Source organism: Triticum urartu, chromosome 1 (genome assembly GCF_003073215.2).
Source record: "Triticum urartu cultivar G1812 chromosome 1, Tu2.1, whole genome shotgun sequence".
Taxonomy (NCBI): domain Eukaryota; kingdom Viridiplantae; phylum Streptophyta; class Magnoliopsida; order Poales; family Poaceae; genus Triticum; species Triticum urartu.
This window is the reverse complement of record NC_053022.1, coordinates 382,149,906-382,166,634: the sequence shown is the minus strand read 5'-3', so window position 1 is coordinate 382,166,634 and position 16,729 is coordinate 382,149,906. Positions and strand designations below refer to the sequence as shown.

The window sequence follows — 16,729 nt, the reverse complement described above, 5'->3', positions numbered from 1 at the left end:
GTTCATGCCAAGACCACCTCCTCCTGTTTTAAGATCATTTGGAAGTGCTTTGGTTCAGCTAAGGATTTATTCAATCTTGAATTATTTTCAAACTTGTTTGAATTTGTAGTCTCTAAAAATTACCAGAGCATTTTTATTAAATATTGCGCTTTTCCAGGACTGTGTGGATATTTTTTTATCTCTCAGATCCTTCGCCTAAACCCCCTGTTAGTTTTCTTCTAATTCTGTGTATGTTGAAAACAGAAAAGAAGAAGAAATTAAAACAGGAAGAAAACCTTACCTGAGCCCAGCCCAGCCGGAGCCCAACCCACCTGGACCACTCGCTCTCTCCTCCCTGGTAAATTCCTGTCATGCACTGGACCGGCCCCACTTGTCATGCCCCCACCGTGCAACTTTTCTTCCACCTCCATCACATCTCTCTCTCACAGTAACTCTCGGCGAGGAGCACACATGGCCACCATGGCCACGGCACCGCGCCCGCTCCTCCTATTAAACCCCCACGCTTCGTCCTAGGGTTCGCCCCTCCTCCTCTCTTCCTCCTCGCGCCGCCGCCAGGTAAGCAGCCAGTTCCACCGCGCCTCATCCCCCAAGCCCGACGCCATGGCCGGGAGGAGCCAGGGCTCTCCTCCGGCGTAGCAAGCTCTCCGCCGACTCCTTCTTCCTCCACGCGTATCGCGACGCCGCCGCGACTCCGTTTCGCGTCCTCCCCGAGCCGGATCGCCAAGTTCAGCGCCCTGTCTACCTCCCCTGCTTCGTCTTCTTCACGGAGCCGAGCTTCACCACGATCAGCGCGTCCTCGAGTCCTCTCCGTCGCGTCTCCAGCCGCCTCGTATTTTCCTACGGGACCTAGGTGAGCAGCCGCTCCTCCCAGCCCCTCTCTGATTCAATTCCGTCGCTGTAGCCGCCGATCCCATCGTGCCCGAGGCCAGGGCCGCCCTGGACGACCATGGCAGCGAGCTCAAACTCGTTGCCCTGCCTCATTCGCGCACACGCACACACTCAGCATCCGCGCCTCCTCATGCACACACGCGCTTGCCGCGCCTCGCCGCACACCCACACCATGCGCAGCAGCACGCCCGCCTCGCCCGCGTGCCTTGCACTGCCTCGTCTCGCATGCCCCATCTTCTCTTCCTCGCCCGCTCTTTTTACATGGCCCCGAGCCGAGCAACGCTCGAGCTCGAGTGCCCCGCAGCCCTCTGCTTGCCCGCGCTCACCCACACATGCGTGCGTGCCCGCGCACGTACCGCAGCTCTCCCGCAAGCCGCGCCGTGCCCACACAGCTCCTGTCGCCGCTCCTCGCCATGTTGTGCCGCGCCCGAGTCGAGCACGGGCTCCTGCTCGAGCGTTTGCACGCGCGCGACCGAGACAGGTCGGCTCTTGTGGATGTTTTCATCTTGTGTGGTGATTTCTGGATGATCTCCTTGTTGTTTATCTTAATCTTGTTCATGCCAGGCCACTAACTGCTACTCGTTTCCTCTCGATGATTTTCCTCTTCAGAAACAGTTGTTAGCCAAGATGGGATCTTTCCGGGATCTTCTGATCAAGATACGCGTGTTCAAGATGCTCGGATCTTTTCAAGATCTTCTGGTTAAGATGTTGGCGTTCATCGGCGGCATTACGAGCCTGTTTCTCATTGGCAACAGCGTGTCGGATCCATCATCGGTGATCGAGACACTCCGCAGCCTCAACGCTACATCCGTAATATGCGACGCCAAACAAGTGGCCCATCACTACAAGAATCTGGCTTTTGATGTCACTTTTCTTGCCATCGCAATGGCCCTCGCAGCTTGCATCATTTATCTTGTCAAAATCATCGTTGATGCCCGTGCCCAAGAAGAAGAGCAAGAGCAACGCGAGGCCGATCCCGCCGCTGCCGCGCAGGCTGCCGTTGTTCGCACTCTCGCAGCTAATGCTTCTGCGGTCGCCTCAAATGCCGAAGCAAAGGCTGTCCAGGCCGAAGCGGACGCCAAGCGCGTCGTCGCGGAGATGCGCGCCGCCTAAGACAACGCCCTTGATGCCAAAAAGATCACCAGATCCGAAGCTAATGATGCAATCAGAGTTGCCCAAGCTGCCGATGAGAACTTGGCCCAAGCCAAGGCCAACCCTGCCGGCGACGATGTTGCCTCGCAGAAGAAGATCGAGGACTTGGAGATGGCTGCCGACGAGGCGGCTAAGGCGGCAACTCAGGCCGAGGATACAGCTGCAAAGGCCGACAAGGAGCTCAACCTCATTGACAAGGATCTCAAGGAAGCAAAGGACGAGGTGAAGCGGAAGGCCGATGCGACTCGGGCTGCCAAGAAAGACGCCGAGGCTGCAAAGAAGACCGCCGACGCCGCCAAACCCAAGACCGGTATGGCCCGTTTCCCTTTCTGGAAGAGGTTGACTCTGCGTGTGCTCTTTGTGTTTGCCACCATAGTATGCTTGTACGCTTGCGTTGTCGCAATCTTTTCTTTCACGGAGCTGCTTGACTACAAGACCGATTGTATTCGCTTCGAGGGCGATTCAGGAAGTCGCCGTGTTACCCGTACAGCCTTGTCAATCTGCAAGTACATGTTGTTGGTGGCATTCTGCTGCCTCCATCTCATGATCCTTCTCGGGGGTTGTTACAAGGATTGAGTATGGCAGATAGATGATAATGATGTAGTGTATGGGAGATAGATGATAATGATGTAGTGTGATCAATCCCGTGTTGTGTTGTCCATTAGGCATGTGGTGTTTCTGTCAGCAATTCTATGGACTGGATGGTGAGTGTAAGTTGGAGGTTCTACCGTCTCCCAAGGTTTTTTTTAACTCAGGTTTTATTCATTTGTAATAAGTAGTACTCTTTCCGTTCCAAAATAAATGACCTAATTTATTTTTTTGATAAATAATATCTCTTACTCAATCATCAAAACAGTGGCATCATTTACAAGCAAAGGAATGACCGCATCAGGGACAGTATCCATCCAAAAACCAAGCGTAGAAAATTTAGCTAATCTCGCCATTTCATGAGCTACCTAGTTAGCTTTTCTATTACAATGATCATAAACAACATGATTAAAATCTAATGACATGAAATAACAATCGTCAAAAATAGCGCTAGCAACCAAAGAAGAATTTCCGTCTTTAAGAGCTTCGATGACCTCAATGTTGTCGGAATTGATATCAATTTTACTGCATCCAACTGTACGAGCAAGATTCATGCCAAACCGAACTGCGGTTGCCTCAGCTGTAAATGAATCAAAACATATATCAATTTTTTCGTTTGCAGCACTTTATACTATGTACAAAGTTAGTACAAAGTTGGATCATCTATTTTGAAACAAAGAGAGTAGGATCATTTGTATAGATATTTGTTGGGTATGGGCCTAAATGTATAGACTGTTTGAGAGGTTAGTAAAAATAGATCTCTACTAAATTAACGGCTCGTTTAATTTGCACAAAGCACAGAAACACATATCCACGGGACGTTCATATAACAAAGCAGTATGCATCTACAAAGTTTTACACGTATGCGACAGGTGGAACAGCCTAACAATGTCACCCGCTGCCACTCACCTTGTTAAATTAAATCAACAGATAACAAACACTCTTAACTTTCTATATACCATAAAAGTTCTCTACGTCCTGCCAATGCTAACTCTAACACTTTTAAGTTACTTTTACACATCAGAAAAACAACAGGAAAATTGCACACTCAACAGCTGCTGACCATCGGTTGAACGTTCATACGAAGTACATCTCTTCTGACAGTTCTCCTCAAGGTGGAAGTTCCAAGGTCACAGCTTGCGTGGCAGCTTCAAATGCCAGCGACAACTTAACCGCGAGTTTGCATCCATTCTGGGGCCAAAGGTTAGAAGTTATGCCCTGTTGGAGAATTAGTCGCGCTTGTGCTCGCCATTGCGTTTTCAGGTTGAAGTCCCTGCCTGATGGTGTTCCAGATTCCTAAGGACAATTCTGGCGAACACTTTGGCCTCAATGGAAGCTGATGTTGCTGCCGCCGCTGCACGCAAGACCCGAGCCGCTCCAACATTTTGCAGAAGGTCCGCATGGTGTGTTGCATGTCGACCTCCCGGGATTGAGAACTGCATAGCATTTTGAAGAGTATCTCTCGTCAGATCATAGGAGAAACACTGTTACCAGAAAACTAAGATCGGTTTGCATCAGCCAAAACAGAAACAAAGATGTAGATAACTTTTTTAGACAGATAGAGATTAGGCCTGGTCCCTTTGAACGAACAGGAAACAATTTCAGTTCATCTTCCCTATTTACCAGTGAAAGGAGAAGCAAGTGATCAAGAATATAGACGAAGTAACCGGTTTTAAGCATGATCAAAATGGAAAATAATTCTTGTAACTATGGGAGTAGGAACTAATTGCAAGATGGGACATCGTTAGACGCATGATGTCCAAAGGTAAACAAAAATTGGCCTGGTGCGCTGTCTCGCCCAGGTGTCCAATCATGGCAACTCCAATGGAAAAAATAAGGCAGGGACGACTAGCATTAGATGTTAAGGAAAACAAACCTGAAGAAGGGCAAATGCAGCACACGCACGAAGAACTGGCGTAGGATTCCGAAGCATGGCAATAAATCTACCTATCTCAGCACCACTGGAGGAAGTAAAGGTATTAGAACTATGTTCACCAAATGCATTCAAATTATGATGGAAGATTCAAATAAGATGAACGAAATAAACACGAAATGTAAAGCCAAACCTGCATCTCAGGTGTCCAGCTTCTTGTATGAACACTGCTTCGGCAACCTGAGATAGCGCTGCTGGTGCTGAGGAAGCTGCAGCCATAGAGAACACCTGTGGATCTGAAAACGTCAACACAAAGATCTCTATATGCTTCAAAGCCATTCTTCTAGCTCCCTCGACGTTAACACCTTTGGAACTGCCCTCAGATGATGTCCCAACAATGGCGGCCTCATCCATTCTGTCAGATCACATATTTCAGATTATGACATGAAATTTCCTTGATAAGATAATCTTGTGCATCAGCAATAAATACCAAATTTCTGCCAACCAGCTTACAGTATCCTCTCTCTGTAAAGAAATATAAGATCGTTTAGATCACTACAGAGTGAATCTAAACGATCTTATATTTCTTTAGAGGGAGTAATTACTTAAGGAATACATGCAGCAATTGAACATCCTAAAAGAGACTAGCGAACCATGGCAAACCGTGTCTAAGCTTCTATAGCTAGCTGACCTTCCAAGTAAAAATATATTCAGACCCGTATACAAATACTAACGCACAAAATTCTGAGTCCAAAAAGAAAAATATTTATCTCGTACAGCCTAAGGCAACAGTACTTTATGCCAACAATATGTTGATCTACAATAAACTAATAAACAGAAATGACAATTGTGTTTAATTTCTCATAACTTCATTCTACATCATGGAATACGAAGATGCAGTGCTTCTGTTTCACTTGCACTGTCAAACAATGATGCACATAAGGCTTAATAAGTCACCTAGACTAACTATGACAACGAACAATGCAGTAAGCAACTATGACAACGAACAATGCAGTAAGCCAATAACCTAGGCAGCATGACCCTGGAAACCAAGCGATACTCATGATAACCATAATACAGTACCACACAACTGCACACAATACATAAGATCATTTCTGATTTATTAATCAGAAAACTTAAGAACAATTAACACTGACCCACTGTGCTCTCTAGATGTTAACAATGAAATTATAGAAACTACAAAACTGGCTTATTGATGACAAATATTCCGCTGGCATGGGCAACATAATTGAAATCTCCAACTACTCCCTCTGTTCCTAAATATAAGTCTTTTTAGAGATTTTAATATGGTCTACATACGAATGTATATAGACGTAGTTTAGAGTGTAGATTCACTCATTTTGTTCCGTATGTAGTCCATGTTGGAATCTCTAAAAAGACTTATATTTAGGAACGGAAGGAGTACTTCAAAACCACTTATATACTCTCTCAGTTTCACAATATAAGGCTTACTACGATTCATTAAGACAAGGGTTTGGGACATAAAATGTTGGTCAAACCCTTATCTGAACAAATCATAATACACCTACTAGTATGAAATGGAGGTGGTACAAAATTTGTATGTAACCCAGAAGCTGCTATCAAAGTTATTGGAATAACTGATTTTCATCAAAGCCAGGAAGCATGGTGTCAACTGTTTAGTTCACTCTACGAGAAGTACATCATGATCAATTAGATGAACCGAATTTTGAAGCTAACGCTACATGATAAAATCAATAATATAGCAGGATTGCATATTGTTAACTTGCTTGCAGTCTTTGTGTAACTCTAAACGTAAGGCCAGATATTAATATCGAAAAACAAACAAGAATGGTCAGTTTCACAAAAAGTGTACCTTCCATCAAACATATAGGCAAGGGCTAGCGCAGACATGAACCGAGCCATCTTTGACCCTGATGATGAGCAAAGGTGCACAAGTATAGGCACCCCACCTTCTTCAACTATACGGTGAGCATTGCTGGAATAGAAAGCAAGATTCCACAATGCCCCTGCAGCTGTCTCATGAACATCCTGCAGCAATAGTGAGTCATCAGGTCCGGAGTAAATAACAATATGTAGCAACTGTAGACATGAACTACATAATCACCTAGGCAATAGAGTAGGGGTAAAAGTCAACAGGAAATCAAGGGCCCTCATAAAGAAAATGTCTAATTTATTTGAAACCAAACTGTTAACGAGCAGATAATCTACAGATGTGTTACCTACTGCCAAACAGAAGGGCATAGATCAGGTCATGAGGAAGAAAACAATTGAAGCTCTTTAGTAACTGTACGCATCCAGGCATGAAATCTTAAGTATAAGGGAAACTTACTTCAACCTCTGACTGTGCCATTGTGAGCAATGGTGCAACGCCACCCTCCTGTCCAATTGCGATGCTGACAATCGTAATGCAAAAGTTATGACCAACTATGTCGAATGATGAATGAATAGCTAAAAGCTGATGTAAGAAAAGTCTTATAAAGTTAGAAGTCAAACCCCTCCGTTATGGCACAAAAAACATCAAAGATTAACAGAAGAAAGAGATAAGATGCAGATTCCTGAAAACACTTTTTTTGTTTTATTTATACAAATACTAGAAAATAATTATTTCCTTTTCTTCTTACTGCAACAAGTCTAATATTAGACCGATTAAGAAACAAGACTGGGCCACCGTACAAGGCATGATGATCTGTGAAAAGATTACTTTCGGAACAAATACGAGCGTGCAGAAAGTCCAGTATTGATGGCCATGTATGGCCATGCAGTGTATACAATGGGCCCACGCACAGGGCCCCTGTTTGACATCTGGTGGGTGTACGGTTGGCCCAGGATACATGCTAACGGATGGACCATGGTACTCCCTCCAATCCATATTAACTGACGCACACTTAGTACAACTTTAGTACGAAGTTGTACTAAGTATGCGTCAATTAATATGGATCGGAGGGAGTACATGATATTTATTTCGGCCCATGCTCGAGATTTGTCAGCGCTGCTTCCAGATGGGGCTAGAGGGTGGAATAATAACACTGCAACGGGGCCACCTGATTCATACGGTGGAAGAAGAAGGCCACTCACCGTGCCAGTCGAGCTAAAGACGGTCGTGAGGGTGGGCAAGTAGCCGAGGAAGATGGAGTTCCTGTTGGATCAGATCATCGTCCCCTGCCCTCTCTGCCTTTGATTTGTAGCATTTCCAGAGTGTTCTGTTTGGTACTACTCAAGCTGAAATCTTAGGTGGAGACAAGGTGACGTGGGAGTGTTCTGTTTGATTTGTAGGATTTCCAGAGTATTCTGTTTTGTACTACTCAAGCTGTAATCTTAAGTGGAGACAAGGTGACGTGGGAGCCACACATGGATCTGGTCAATGGAGACGAGGTCAAGCACCGTGCGGTGCTGGCGGACGAGCAGGCCGTTGGCCATGATATGCACAGGTGACAAGATCTGTGAGCAAGGCAGGAGACTGGAGCAGCGGGCCGACAAGAGCGTACTGACTTCTGAGTTCAAGGCTCAGATCTGTGAATACGGAAGATGAACCAAGAAGCCCCAGGAGTGGACCAAAAGGTTAGCATCAAGGCCGTAAATTCCTCGTTTGCATGATTGCCAACCCGGTATTCTAGACAAGGATGGTGTGAACGATAAGTTCAAAGATGTTCAAAATTTTCCCTTTTTTCCCACGGCTGCATCATGATGAGGGTTAATCTTCTGACCGAATGCCATGCAAGCAAGATTTATATGTGTGCAATGTTTTGAGCAGTTTGGTCAAGATCCTTTACCAAGCAGGAGCCTACCATGCGGAAGAGATGGAGAAGAACAGACTGTAAATATCAAAGTACACTCAAGCCGAACAAAGGGAGAGATGGAGCAGGCTAGTTTATGAATTGTTAGGTTCCAAATTTGGCATACAGGTGGCAGGATGTTTTTAAATTTCATGTTAAATACAATACAACATTTGAACTAGAGGGATCACTATGCACTGCATGAAGAGCTGCACAAGACTCTCCCTGCATACAGATGGCTCATGAACATAAAGGTATGAGAAGTTTCTCCAAGTGATAATCAAAAATGTTTTTTTGTATGACATATGGTGTTGATGTTTGTTTGTTTCATCCCGTTCTAAAGAAATGCATTTGTATCCAAATCACCTATTTTTTTCGATCTATCCAAAAAGAAGTCACAGATTCTGAACAGATTCAAATTTAACAATTTAACAGGTACAGGACGGGTCTTCTTTTAGGGTGTGTTTGGTTTCGGTCACCAAGTGGAATGGAATGGGTCCGACCTGTACCTGGGCCTCATTCCTGTGTTTGGTAGACAAATGGAACTGGAAACCACTAGTTCCCACCAAGCGAATATTCGGCCAAGATCCAGAACTCACTCGTACTTCCAAATCAGAGGTATCACGTGGAACAGGACGCATCTCACTTCCTCGCCGATTCACTCACCTCCCTCCCAACTCCAAACCCTATTCCCATCAGCACTGCCACTCCCTCGTCTCTCTTGCCTCTCGATCAATCGGCGCCAGCCTCTCCCTCATGAACGGCACCACCTCTCCCTCGTCTCTTCCTCATGGCGTGGTAGACCAAGAGGAGAAGGGGTGGCGGGCTAGCAGTAGGCGCTTTGGGCAAGCAGCAGTAAGGCAGGCGAGCGGCTACGGCGGCTACTACGGCGGGATACGGCGGCTGCTCCTATCGAAGGACGCCGAGCTGGGCTGAGATGTGCACACAATTAGGTCATAATCGGCAAGGGGATCGAGAAGACCAGCGGCAAGTGGTAGCAACATGGATGGGAGCGGCGAGCTCCTGTTGAAGGAAGCCAAGCTTGGCTGGGACATGCATATGACAGGGTCACGATGGAGCACGGGGAAACCCTCTCGATTTTCTTGATCTTTGTCTATTTTAGTTTGTGTTTCTGAATCCAAATAATAAGGTGTTAAACAGAATTAAGAATGTTGAATGAGCAGTTTTTGAATTCCTTTCAGATTTTGTTTGGATGGTTACTACAACAATTCCTATGGATCAGCTTATAAGATTTGTAGATGCTTGTGTGTTATGATCCTTTTCCCGTCAGTACGCTTACACTGACATAAATGTGTAGTTGTGGAGTTGAGTAGTTGTTACTGAGATGGCCAACCATTCATACTTGGATTTATTTTTCTTGTTTTAGGTGCTCATGACTTGTTCAGCCATGTTTCTTGAGCAACTAATAATCCGAAGGTTATTTGGCAGTTCTAACAGTGTAACAAATGTATCTTAAGAACTTTAAAACCTTCTGGCTGAATCAAATTCATCTCGTTTCATCTCTCTAGCCAAATGCAAGAACGGAACCATTCCATTCCACTTGGTGACTGAAACCAAACACAGGAACGGAACCGATCCATTCTACTGGAATGGAACCATTCCATTCCATTCCATTTGGTTCCTCAAGGGTGTGTTCAGTTGCTGTCACCGGATGGAATGGCATGGATCCGTCCCGTCCCGAGAGCCTATTCCCACGTTTAGTTAGCAGATCGAATCAGAACCCACCGGTCCCAGAAAAGAGCATATTCGCTCTATATGCGGAACCGAGGCATACCTCCGATTCGAGCGGACGACAGGGAACGGGCTTCGTTCGGTCGTTCCCCTCGCACGAACCCAAGCCCTATCCTCTCCCGACTGCCTTCTCAGCGCCGCCACCCTCCCGCATCTCTCCCTCCCTCTCGATCTGCCACCCTCCCGCACCTCTCTCAGCCCCGCCCCTCCCGCACCTCTCCAGCGCCGGCTTCCCTCTCCTCCCCGTCATCTCTCGTCTGCAATGGCGCGCATCAGGGGCTTGGCAGCGACCTAGAAGGCAGTGGCAGCGGCGACCTAGCAGGCGGCGGCGCGGCGGCAACCTAGCAGGCGGCAGTGGCGACCTAGCAGGCAGCGGCGGCGACCTAGCAGGGCGGCTAGCAAGTAGCAGCGAAGGCAAGGTACAGTTCCATTCCCTTCTCTGTATATACATGCTGATGCTCACATTGGATTGATGAACGGATCTATGTTTCTGTGTGTGCAATGTTCTTCCTCAATTTCTTCCATATATTGTTGTCTAGATCCATGGTTAGAAGTAATTGGTAGGCATATTTTTTATAGCATGTATCATTGTAGATGGTCAAGATGAGCAAAAGAAAAAGGATGGCTAGGGGAGCACCTTGTAGATGTATCATTGTAGATGGTCAAGATGAGCAAAAGAAAAAGGATGGCTAGGGGAGCACTTTGCTTTGATTATTTGTATGTGACAGACATGTACTGGCTGATTGCTTTTGGATGTGCCAAATGAACTTGCTACCTTATGATATTGTTGCTGAAAATTGTGTTTTATGTCAATATATATTATTATGTTGTTTTTCTTGAAAATTCAAATGAAATGCTGCCGAATTTTTGAATTTCTGTTATTCCATTTTTCATTCCATTCTTCCGAACCAAACACTGGAATGGAACCAACCCATTCTACTATTTTGCACCTACCAAACACAGGAATGGAACCGACCCGTTCCTCTGGAATGGAACCATTCCATTCCGTGACAGTTGGTTCCTCAACCAAACACACCCCAACCAAACACACCCTAAAGTATTGACTAGACTTCCTTTTCTTGATTGACACTACAGCCATTTATCACTTCCATCAGTACATTGGAATTTCCATTAAGATTTATTTCCGATCAACATGTCCATCTCATATGCAACTATCACAAACGCACTCCTAAAAATAGAGGAAGTTGGTATGTGGTGCAAGTTTAGTGAATAAAGGTAGGCAGACTCTTTGATGGTAAGAAGTTATCTGCAAGGATCATTATGTCTTAAATAGCAGACACCATGGAATAACTGGCAGTAAGTAGTAAGACCTTTCAGTGAACTTCGAAAATTTGCCGAATATATAAACTCGAGCAGAAAAATGCATAAGCAGCAGTGTTGCGAGTACTTCCACAGATCACTAGTGAGAGTATCGTAACAACTAGATACTCCCTCCGTCCGGAAATACTTGTCCTAGAAATGGATAAAATGGATGTATCTATAACTAAAATAAGTCTAGATACAACCATTCCTAAGACAAGTATTTCCGGACGGAGGGAGTAGTATACTAGTATAGTAAGTTACCTGTTCGATTCTGAGACAGATAGTCCCCATAATGCGCCAGCAGCTCTCTCCTGAAGGCCTTCCGAAGCATTCAGACATTGTTGTGCAAGTGAAACCTAAAATACGAATGCCATATACGTGAAAAAGACAGCTCCCCTATTAAGTAGGCTTAAGAAAAGACGGGTGACACAGTAATTCCCAAAGAAACATTTTCGAGTCCTGGCTAGCAGCATAATAAATGATTCCTCAGAGGAAGTTACACGCTTGCTAGTTAAATGTCTGCCCCTAAATACTAAGAGTTCATGACACACAGTTCTAACTAAATTGCTCCACAATAACTTCAGCCTTCTTTGAATGAAAACTATTATACTTGAACTTTTGTATTTCACACTAATCCATTGAGCACAAACCTATTCAGAGAGATCATGTAAATTTAGATGGAGAACCTAACAGGTAATATTGGTCAAAGAATGCAAAGCGTAAGACAGTTTGGTTGATAAGATAAAAGGTATTACCAATGCTTCAACACCCCCCGCAGCAGCAATAGCTTCACGATTCCTGTCATCAAATGATAGGTTCCACAAAGCACCAGCAGCCTCTTGCCTGATTGAATTTTAAATAAAAAGCACAATATTACCTCAGATCTATGTGGTATACATTAAGGAAAGCTAATATTACAACTTTAAACCATAAAAGTGAAAGCATGTCAATTAGAACTATACCTTACACCCTCGTTTTGAGAACATGTTAGTTGCACTAATGCCTCAAGAGCCCCTGCTTCCTGACCTACAGCTGCATTATTGTTGTTGTTATCTCCATGTGCAGCTAAGTTGGCTAGAGCCCTTGCCGCCTATGCATAACAAACATAGCATTAGCAAATAACAAAACAGGGGTGAACATAAAGAGGACAAAATATGTATACAAGGCATTTACTTCTAGAGCTTAAGATGAAGCGGAGAACTGCTACTATTTTATAAACAGATATTTTGAGTAGCTCTAAAGCAAAATGCCTTAGCAAAATGTAGGTGAAGAGGGGAGCCTTGGTGCAGCGGTAAAGCTGTTGCCTTGTGACCATGAGGTCACGGGTTCAAGTCCTGGAAACAGCCTCTTGCAGAAATGTAGGGAAAAGCTGCGTACTATAGACCCAAAGTGGCCGGACCCTTCCCCTGACCCTGCGCAAGCGGGAGCTATGTGCACCGGGCTGCTCTCTAAAGCAAAATGGTTTCGAGCAGGTTTAAAAGATTTAAAATGTTATATTAAAGTGTGTTTTCTACTTACACCTAAATGGTATGAAGCTAGTCGGCATATCAGACATGGTTTCTCTTTTTGTTTTTTTTTGAGGGAATATCAGACACGGGTTCAGTACCACAGGTTACAGACTTCTGTTTCTTGATGGGAACACGAGTTGTAAAATTTGCATGGGACGTGTCATAAGAGTGCTCTTGGACAAGCACGATAAAATTGTAGCTATCCATGCAAGAAATGTTTGCATTGGTACCTGGAAGATGCACTATAAATGATCGAAATGGTGCATATATTGCAGGGCAAAAGTTCAATAGGCAAGAAATAAGCTGCAGATGGTATGTAAAAGTATGGAGCATTGAAGATGAAAACTTGTACTCCCTCCGTAAAGTAATATAAGAGCGTTTAGATCACTACTTTAGTGATATGAACTTATATTTCTTTACAGAGGGAGAATGTTCTTTACTCATGTTTTTCCTACATCGTAAAATGTGTCTGTTCTGCGGAATGTGTAGTATTGGTTGACGATTTAGGAGATATAGCATAAAATTTTACTGGTTTATACGTATAGAACAAAACTGGACAAGCATGAAGACACAATGCAGCTTACCTGTTCTAGGACGCCCTCAAGTTTACATGATCGAGCAAGTGTAACCAAAGCATGGACACCACCAGCCTTTGCAACTTCCAAGCTGCACTTGTCATCAGCAGCTAGGTTTGCAAGCGCACCAGCAGCACGTTCCTAATAGAAAAAAGGGGTAGAGCAAAGTCACAAAAAGGATGGTTGGGAGCATATCAGCAGGTATAGTTGGAAGTTGCTGAAAATGTGAAGTTAAAAGTTCCATACAAGAACTCCATCAGTCCCAGCAGGCCAACGAAATATAAGATCAACCAAAGCCTTGATACCACCAGCTGCCGCAATAGCCGCCTGAAAATGAGAAACCAATCAATTATTAGCACGAGTGATACGGACATCAAAGCAAGCAATAAGAATCAGCATTTAGACAATAACAACCTTGTGCTCCTCACCCACGGAGAGGTTCCAAAGGCCACCAGCAGCTTCTTCAGCAACAAGTCGATTCGTCGACTTAGCCAAATTAGTGAAAATGGCGATACCTCCTTCATCTGCAACCACCTTTGCAACCTTCGCATTCACCGATAGGTTGGCAATAGCCTGAACAGAGACATAACCAATGGGACTAAATGATATACCAGAATAGTATAGAAAACAAATACTGAGAACCCATGAGTTCGGCCAAATAATTTATTACCTTTGCTGCTTCAGACTGAGCACTCACCCTTGAGCACCTTGCAAGGTCCAGCAGAAGTGGAATGCCTCCATCCCGCATTACCGCCTCCGACCTTGCAGCATCCACATTCGCAGTTTCATCGTCAATAACCACAAATGTAGCAATTGTTGTAGCTGCACGCTCCTGCACATCCTCCTGTGAGCTCTTCACCAGGCTCAGCAGCATTGATGTGCCCTGCTGCAACCAGAAGTCATCCATGCCATATGGATTGCACTCCGCAATCCGAAGAAGCGACTGTGATAGGATCCACTCGAGCCAGTTCATCATGACACCAAGTATTTTCCTTTTGTTCCTCCAATTACACTCATTGAACACGCCGTGCTCCTCCACAGCCTCGGCAGGAAACAGTGAAGCGAGTGATTTAAAAATGGGGCATGTAATGGTAAGCACAAGCTTGCCCTTGGAGTTGCTAAATGCAGTGGGACTGTGTGCTTGTTCCTCTTCGACAAATTTGCAGTTAAGAGCACATATAAGCTCGAGGGTTTTGGAGTGGGAGATTAGACGAGCGACAGCATTTGGAGAGACATCAGTGCGGGAGACGTCGACGGCGACTAGCAAGGGAAGCTGGGCCCATGAGGCGGATGCTGTAGCCCATTTCACGTTGTAGCATCCTGCTATGGAGAGGAATCGGAGGGAGTGGATGTCACCAAGGGCAGCCTCATCTACAGTGCCGCAGTCGAGCAAGGCAACGTCCTCAAGGAGGGGGCAGTAGCGCGCCAGCGCTCCTATGGCATCAGAGTCAGCTTCACGGAGACCCGAGAGGTGGAGGCGACGGAGGCGGGAGCAGCAAAGAGCGACATGGCGGAGGGCGTCGCTGGAGATGCGCTCAAGGGGGTCTGGACCGATCTGGAGGCTCTCCAGCGCCTCGTGTCGAGCGGCCAGGACTGCAAGAGTGGCGTCAGTGAGTCCCCTGCAGCCTTCGGCCACCACCTCTCGGAGGTCGCGGGCGCCGAGGGCGGAGGCCACCGCCACAGCCGCCTCATGACCCCGCAGCCGCAGCCGCTGCAGGCCCCCGCACCGCGAGGCCAGCGACGAGGCGACCTCAGCGTCGCAACGGTGCGCGCGGAGGTCGAGCGTGCTCCACAGGCACGGCGACGACCCGAGCCCCCTCCAGGTCTGGCAGGTCGCCCCCAAGCTGGCGCGGTCGCGGTAGCTCAGCCGGCCAAACAGCTGCAGCACGGTGTCATCCGGAAGCAGCGTCCAGTCCACGGCCTCGCCGGCCACCGCCTCGCCGCCCCCATCCCCATCCCCCGCCGGCACCCAGTCCCGCGGCGGCGATGAGCCGGCCTCCACCGCCCGCCCCTCCTCCACAACCTCCTTCCCCTTCCCCTTGTCCCTGCACGTGCGCCGCCTCACCCGCCGGGTCGTCATCTCGCCGGCGCGCGCGCACCCGCCGGAACCCTAGCTTCCGCCCGCCTCACCCGCACGCCACGACACGCCCGGCACCCAAATCCGGCCCCGAATCAGCAATCGGCAGGCCTCCCGGCGCGAGATCGAGCTTCGGCGCGCGTATCAGGCCAACCGGACCAGCTCAGGGATCCGAGTAGAAGTAACAGGTCCGTTCGGCGAGCGGAGCAGGGGGGGAGGGGAGCTGGCGGCAGCTCCGATTCGCGACCGGATCGTCGTCGGGAGGTGGGTGGATCCAAAGTCGGCTCGGACGGGGTGGTTCCCTCCCCTTTCCTCCCTCCTCCCCCCGCCCGCCTCTGTATGTATGTCTCCTGCCGTGCGGTGACAGGGAAGGAAAAGGGGAGTGGAGGAGGATGCCGGGGCCGTATATATATCGTACGCGGATACGCGCGTGCGTAGCTGCGTAGGCGTATTTTGGGCCTCCGGATACACACACCTATTCGGATAGAAAAAACGTTCGGGTAGATATGCACGCCTGTTTGAAAAAGAAAAAGAAAAAGAAAATACCCGCCACCGCCACACGGCCGCGCCATCACCACGCCATGGTGGAGTACAGAGCGCTGGCACGACCATAGGTGTATCTCTACTAGAGTACTCCCTCTCTAAATTTAAATTACAGTTTGGATAAAGCACAATATAGATGTGTGCTAAGTATTGCACATCTAAATCCTATATCATTGATTTTACATGAAATTCGTGTAAACATCTTTTTTTTTGGTAGTTACATTTAGATGTGCAATTACTAAGACACATCTTTCTCTTTTTTTTCGAGAAAACTTCCGATCTGTTCATCTTCAATCATGACAGTACAATGAACATCAGAAATAATAAAAATTACATTCAGATCCGTAGACCACCTAGAGGCGATTACAAGCACTGAAGCGAGTCGAAGATGCACCACCGTCATCGCCCCTCCCTTGCCGGAGTTGGGCAAAACTTGTTGTAGTAAACAGTCAGGAAATCGTCGTGTTAAGGCCCCATAGGACCAATGCAACATAACAGCAATCGCCGTCGTTGAAGAGTAGCGTAGATTGATAGAATCCAACTTGAAGATGAACGAATGTAGACGAACTACTACCAAATCCGAGCAAATCCACCAAGGACTGATCTGCCGGAGATACATCTCCAGACACCCACCAATGATGCTAGATGCACCATCGGGACGGAGGCTAGACGGG

At 46.7% G+C, this 16,729-nt stretch overlaps 1 protein-coding gene and 1 long non-coding RNA gene across 2 annotated transcripts; one reads left to right on the top strand and one right to left on the bottom strand.

Annotated features, from left to right (window-relative positions):
- Nucleotides 1-385: 385 nt before the first annotated feature.
- LOC125513759 lies at nucleotides 386-2,775 on the top strand. The gene is made up of 2 exons (XR_007286124.1): nucleotides 386-850; nucleotides 1,498-2,775. It is a non-coding gene; the product is annotated as an uncharacterized LOC125513759 (long non-coding RNA).
- A 653-nt stretch (nucleotides 2,776-3,428) lies between these two features.
- Nucleotides 3,429-15,893, bottom strand: LOC125513750 (protein ARABIDILLO 1-like). Its single transcript, XM_048678944.1, has 12 exons — nucleotides 14,106-15,893; nucleotides 13,850-14,008; nucleotides 13,682-13,762; nucleotides 13,445-13,576; nucleotides 12,315-12,442; nucleotides 12,108-12,195; nucleotides 11,614-11,708; nucleotides 6,834-6,897; nucleotides 6,357-6,532; nucleotides 4,695-4,916; nucleotides 4,505-4,589; nucleotides 3,429-4,064 (listed from the first exon to the last, which is right to left on the bottom strand). Exons 1-12 carry the CDS (start codon nucleotides 15,513-15,515, stop codon nucleotides 3,888-3,890), a joined length of 2,817 nt encoding a protein of 938 aa, XP_048534901.1. The 5' UTR covers nucleotides 15,516-15,893; the 3' UTR covers nucleotides 3,429-3,887.
- Nucleotides 15,894-16,729: the final 836 nt, after the last annotated feature.

Bases quoted from the DNA above. Each gene is read 5' to 3' on its own strand.
- LOC125513750 (XM_048678944.1), bottom strand. From the start codon at position 15,515: ATGACGACCCGGCGGGTGAGGCGGCGCACGTGCAGGGACAAGGGGAAG. The intron at 4,917-6,356 runs GTACACTTTTTG...GTGATCTGACAG, and splicing joins GCCTATATGTTTGATGGAAG to AATGGATGAGGCCGCCATTG. The intron at 4,590-4,694 runs GTTTGGCTTTAC...TACTTCCTCCAG, and splicing joins GCTGGACACCTGAGATGCAG to TGGTGCTGAGATAGGTAGAT.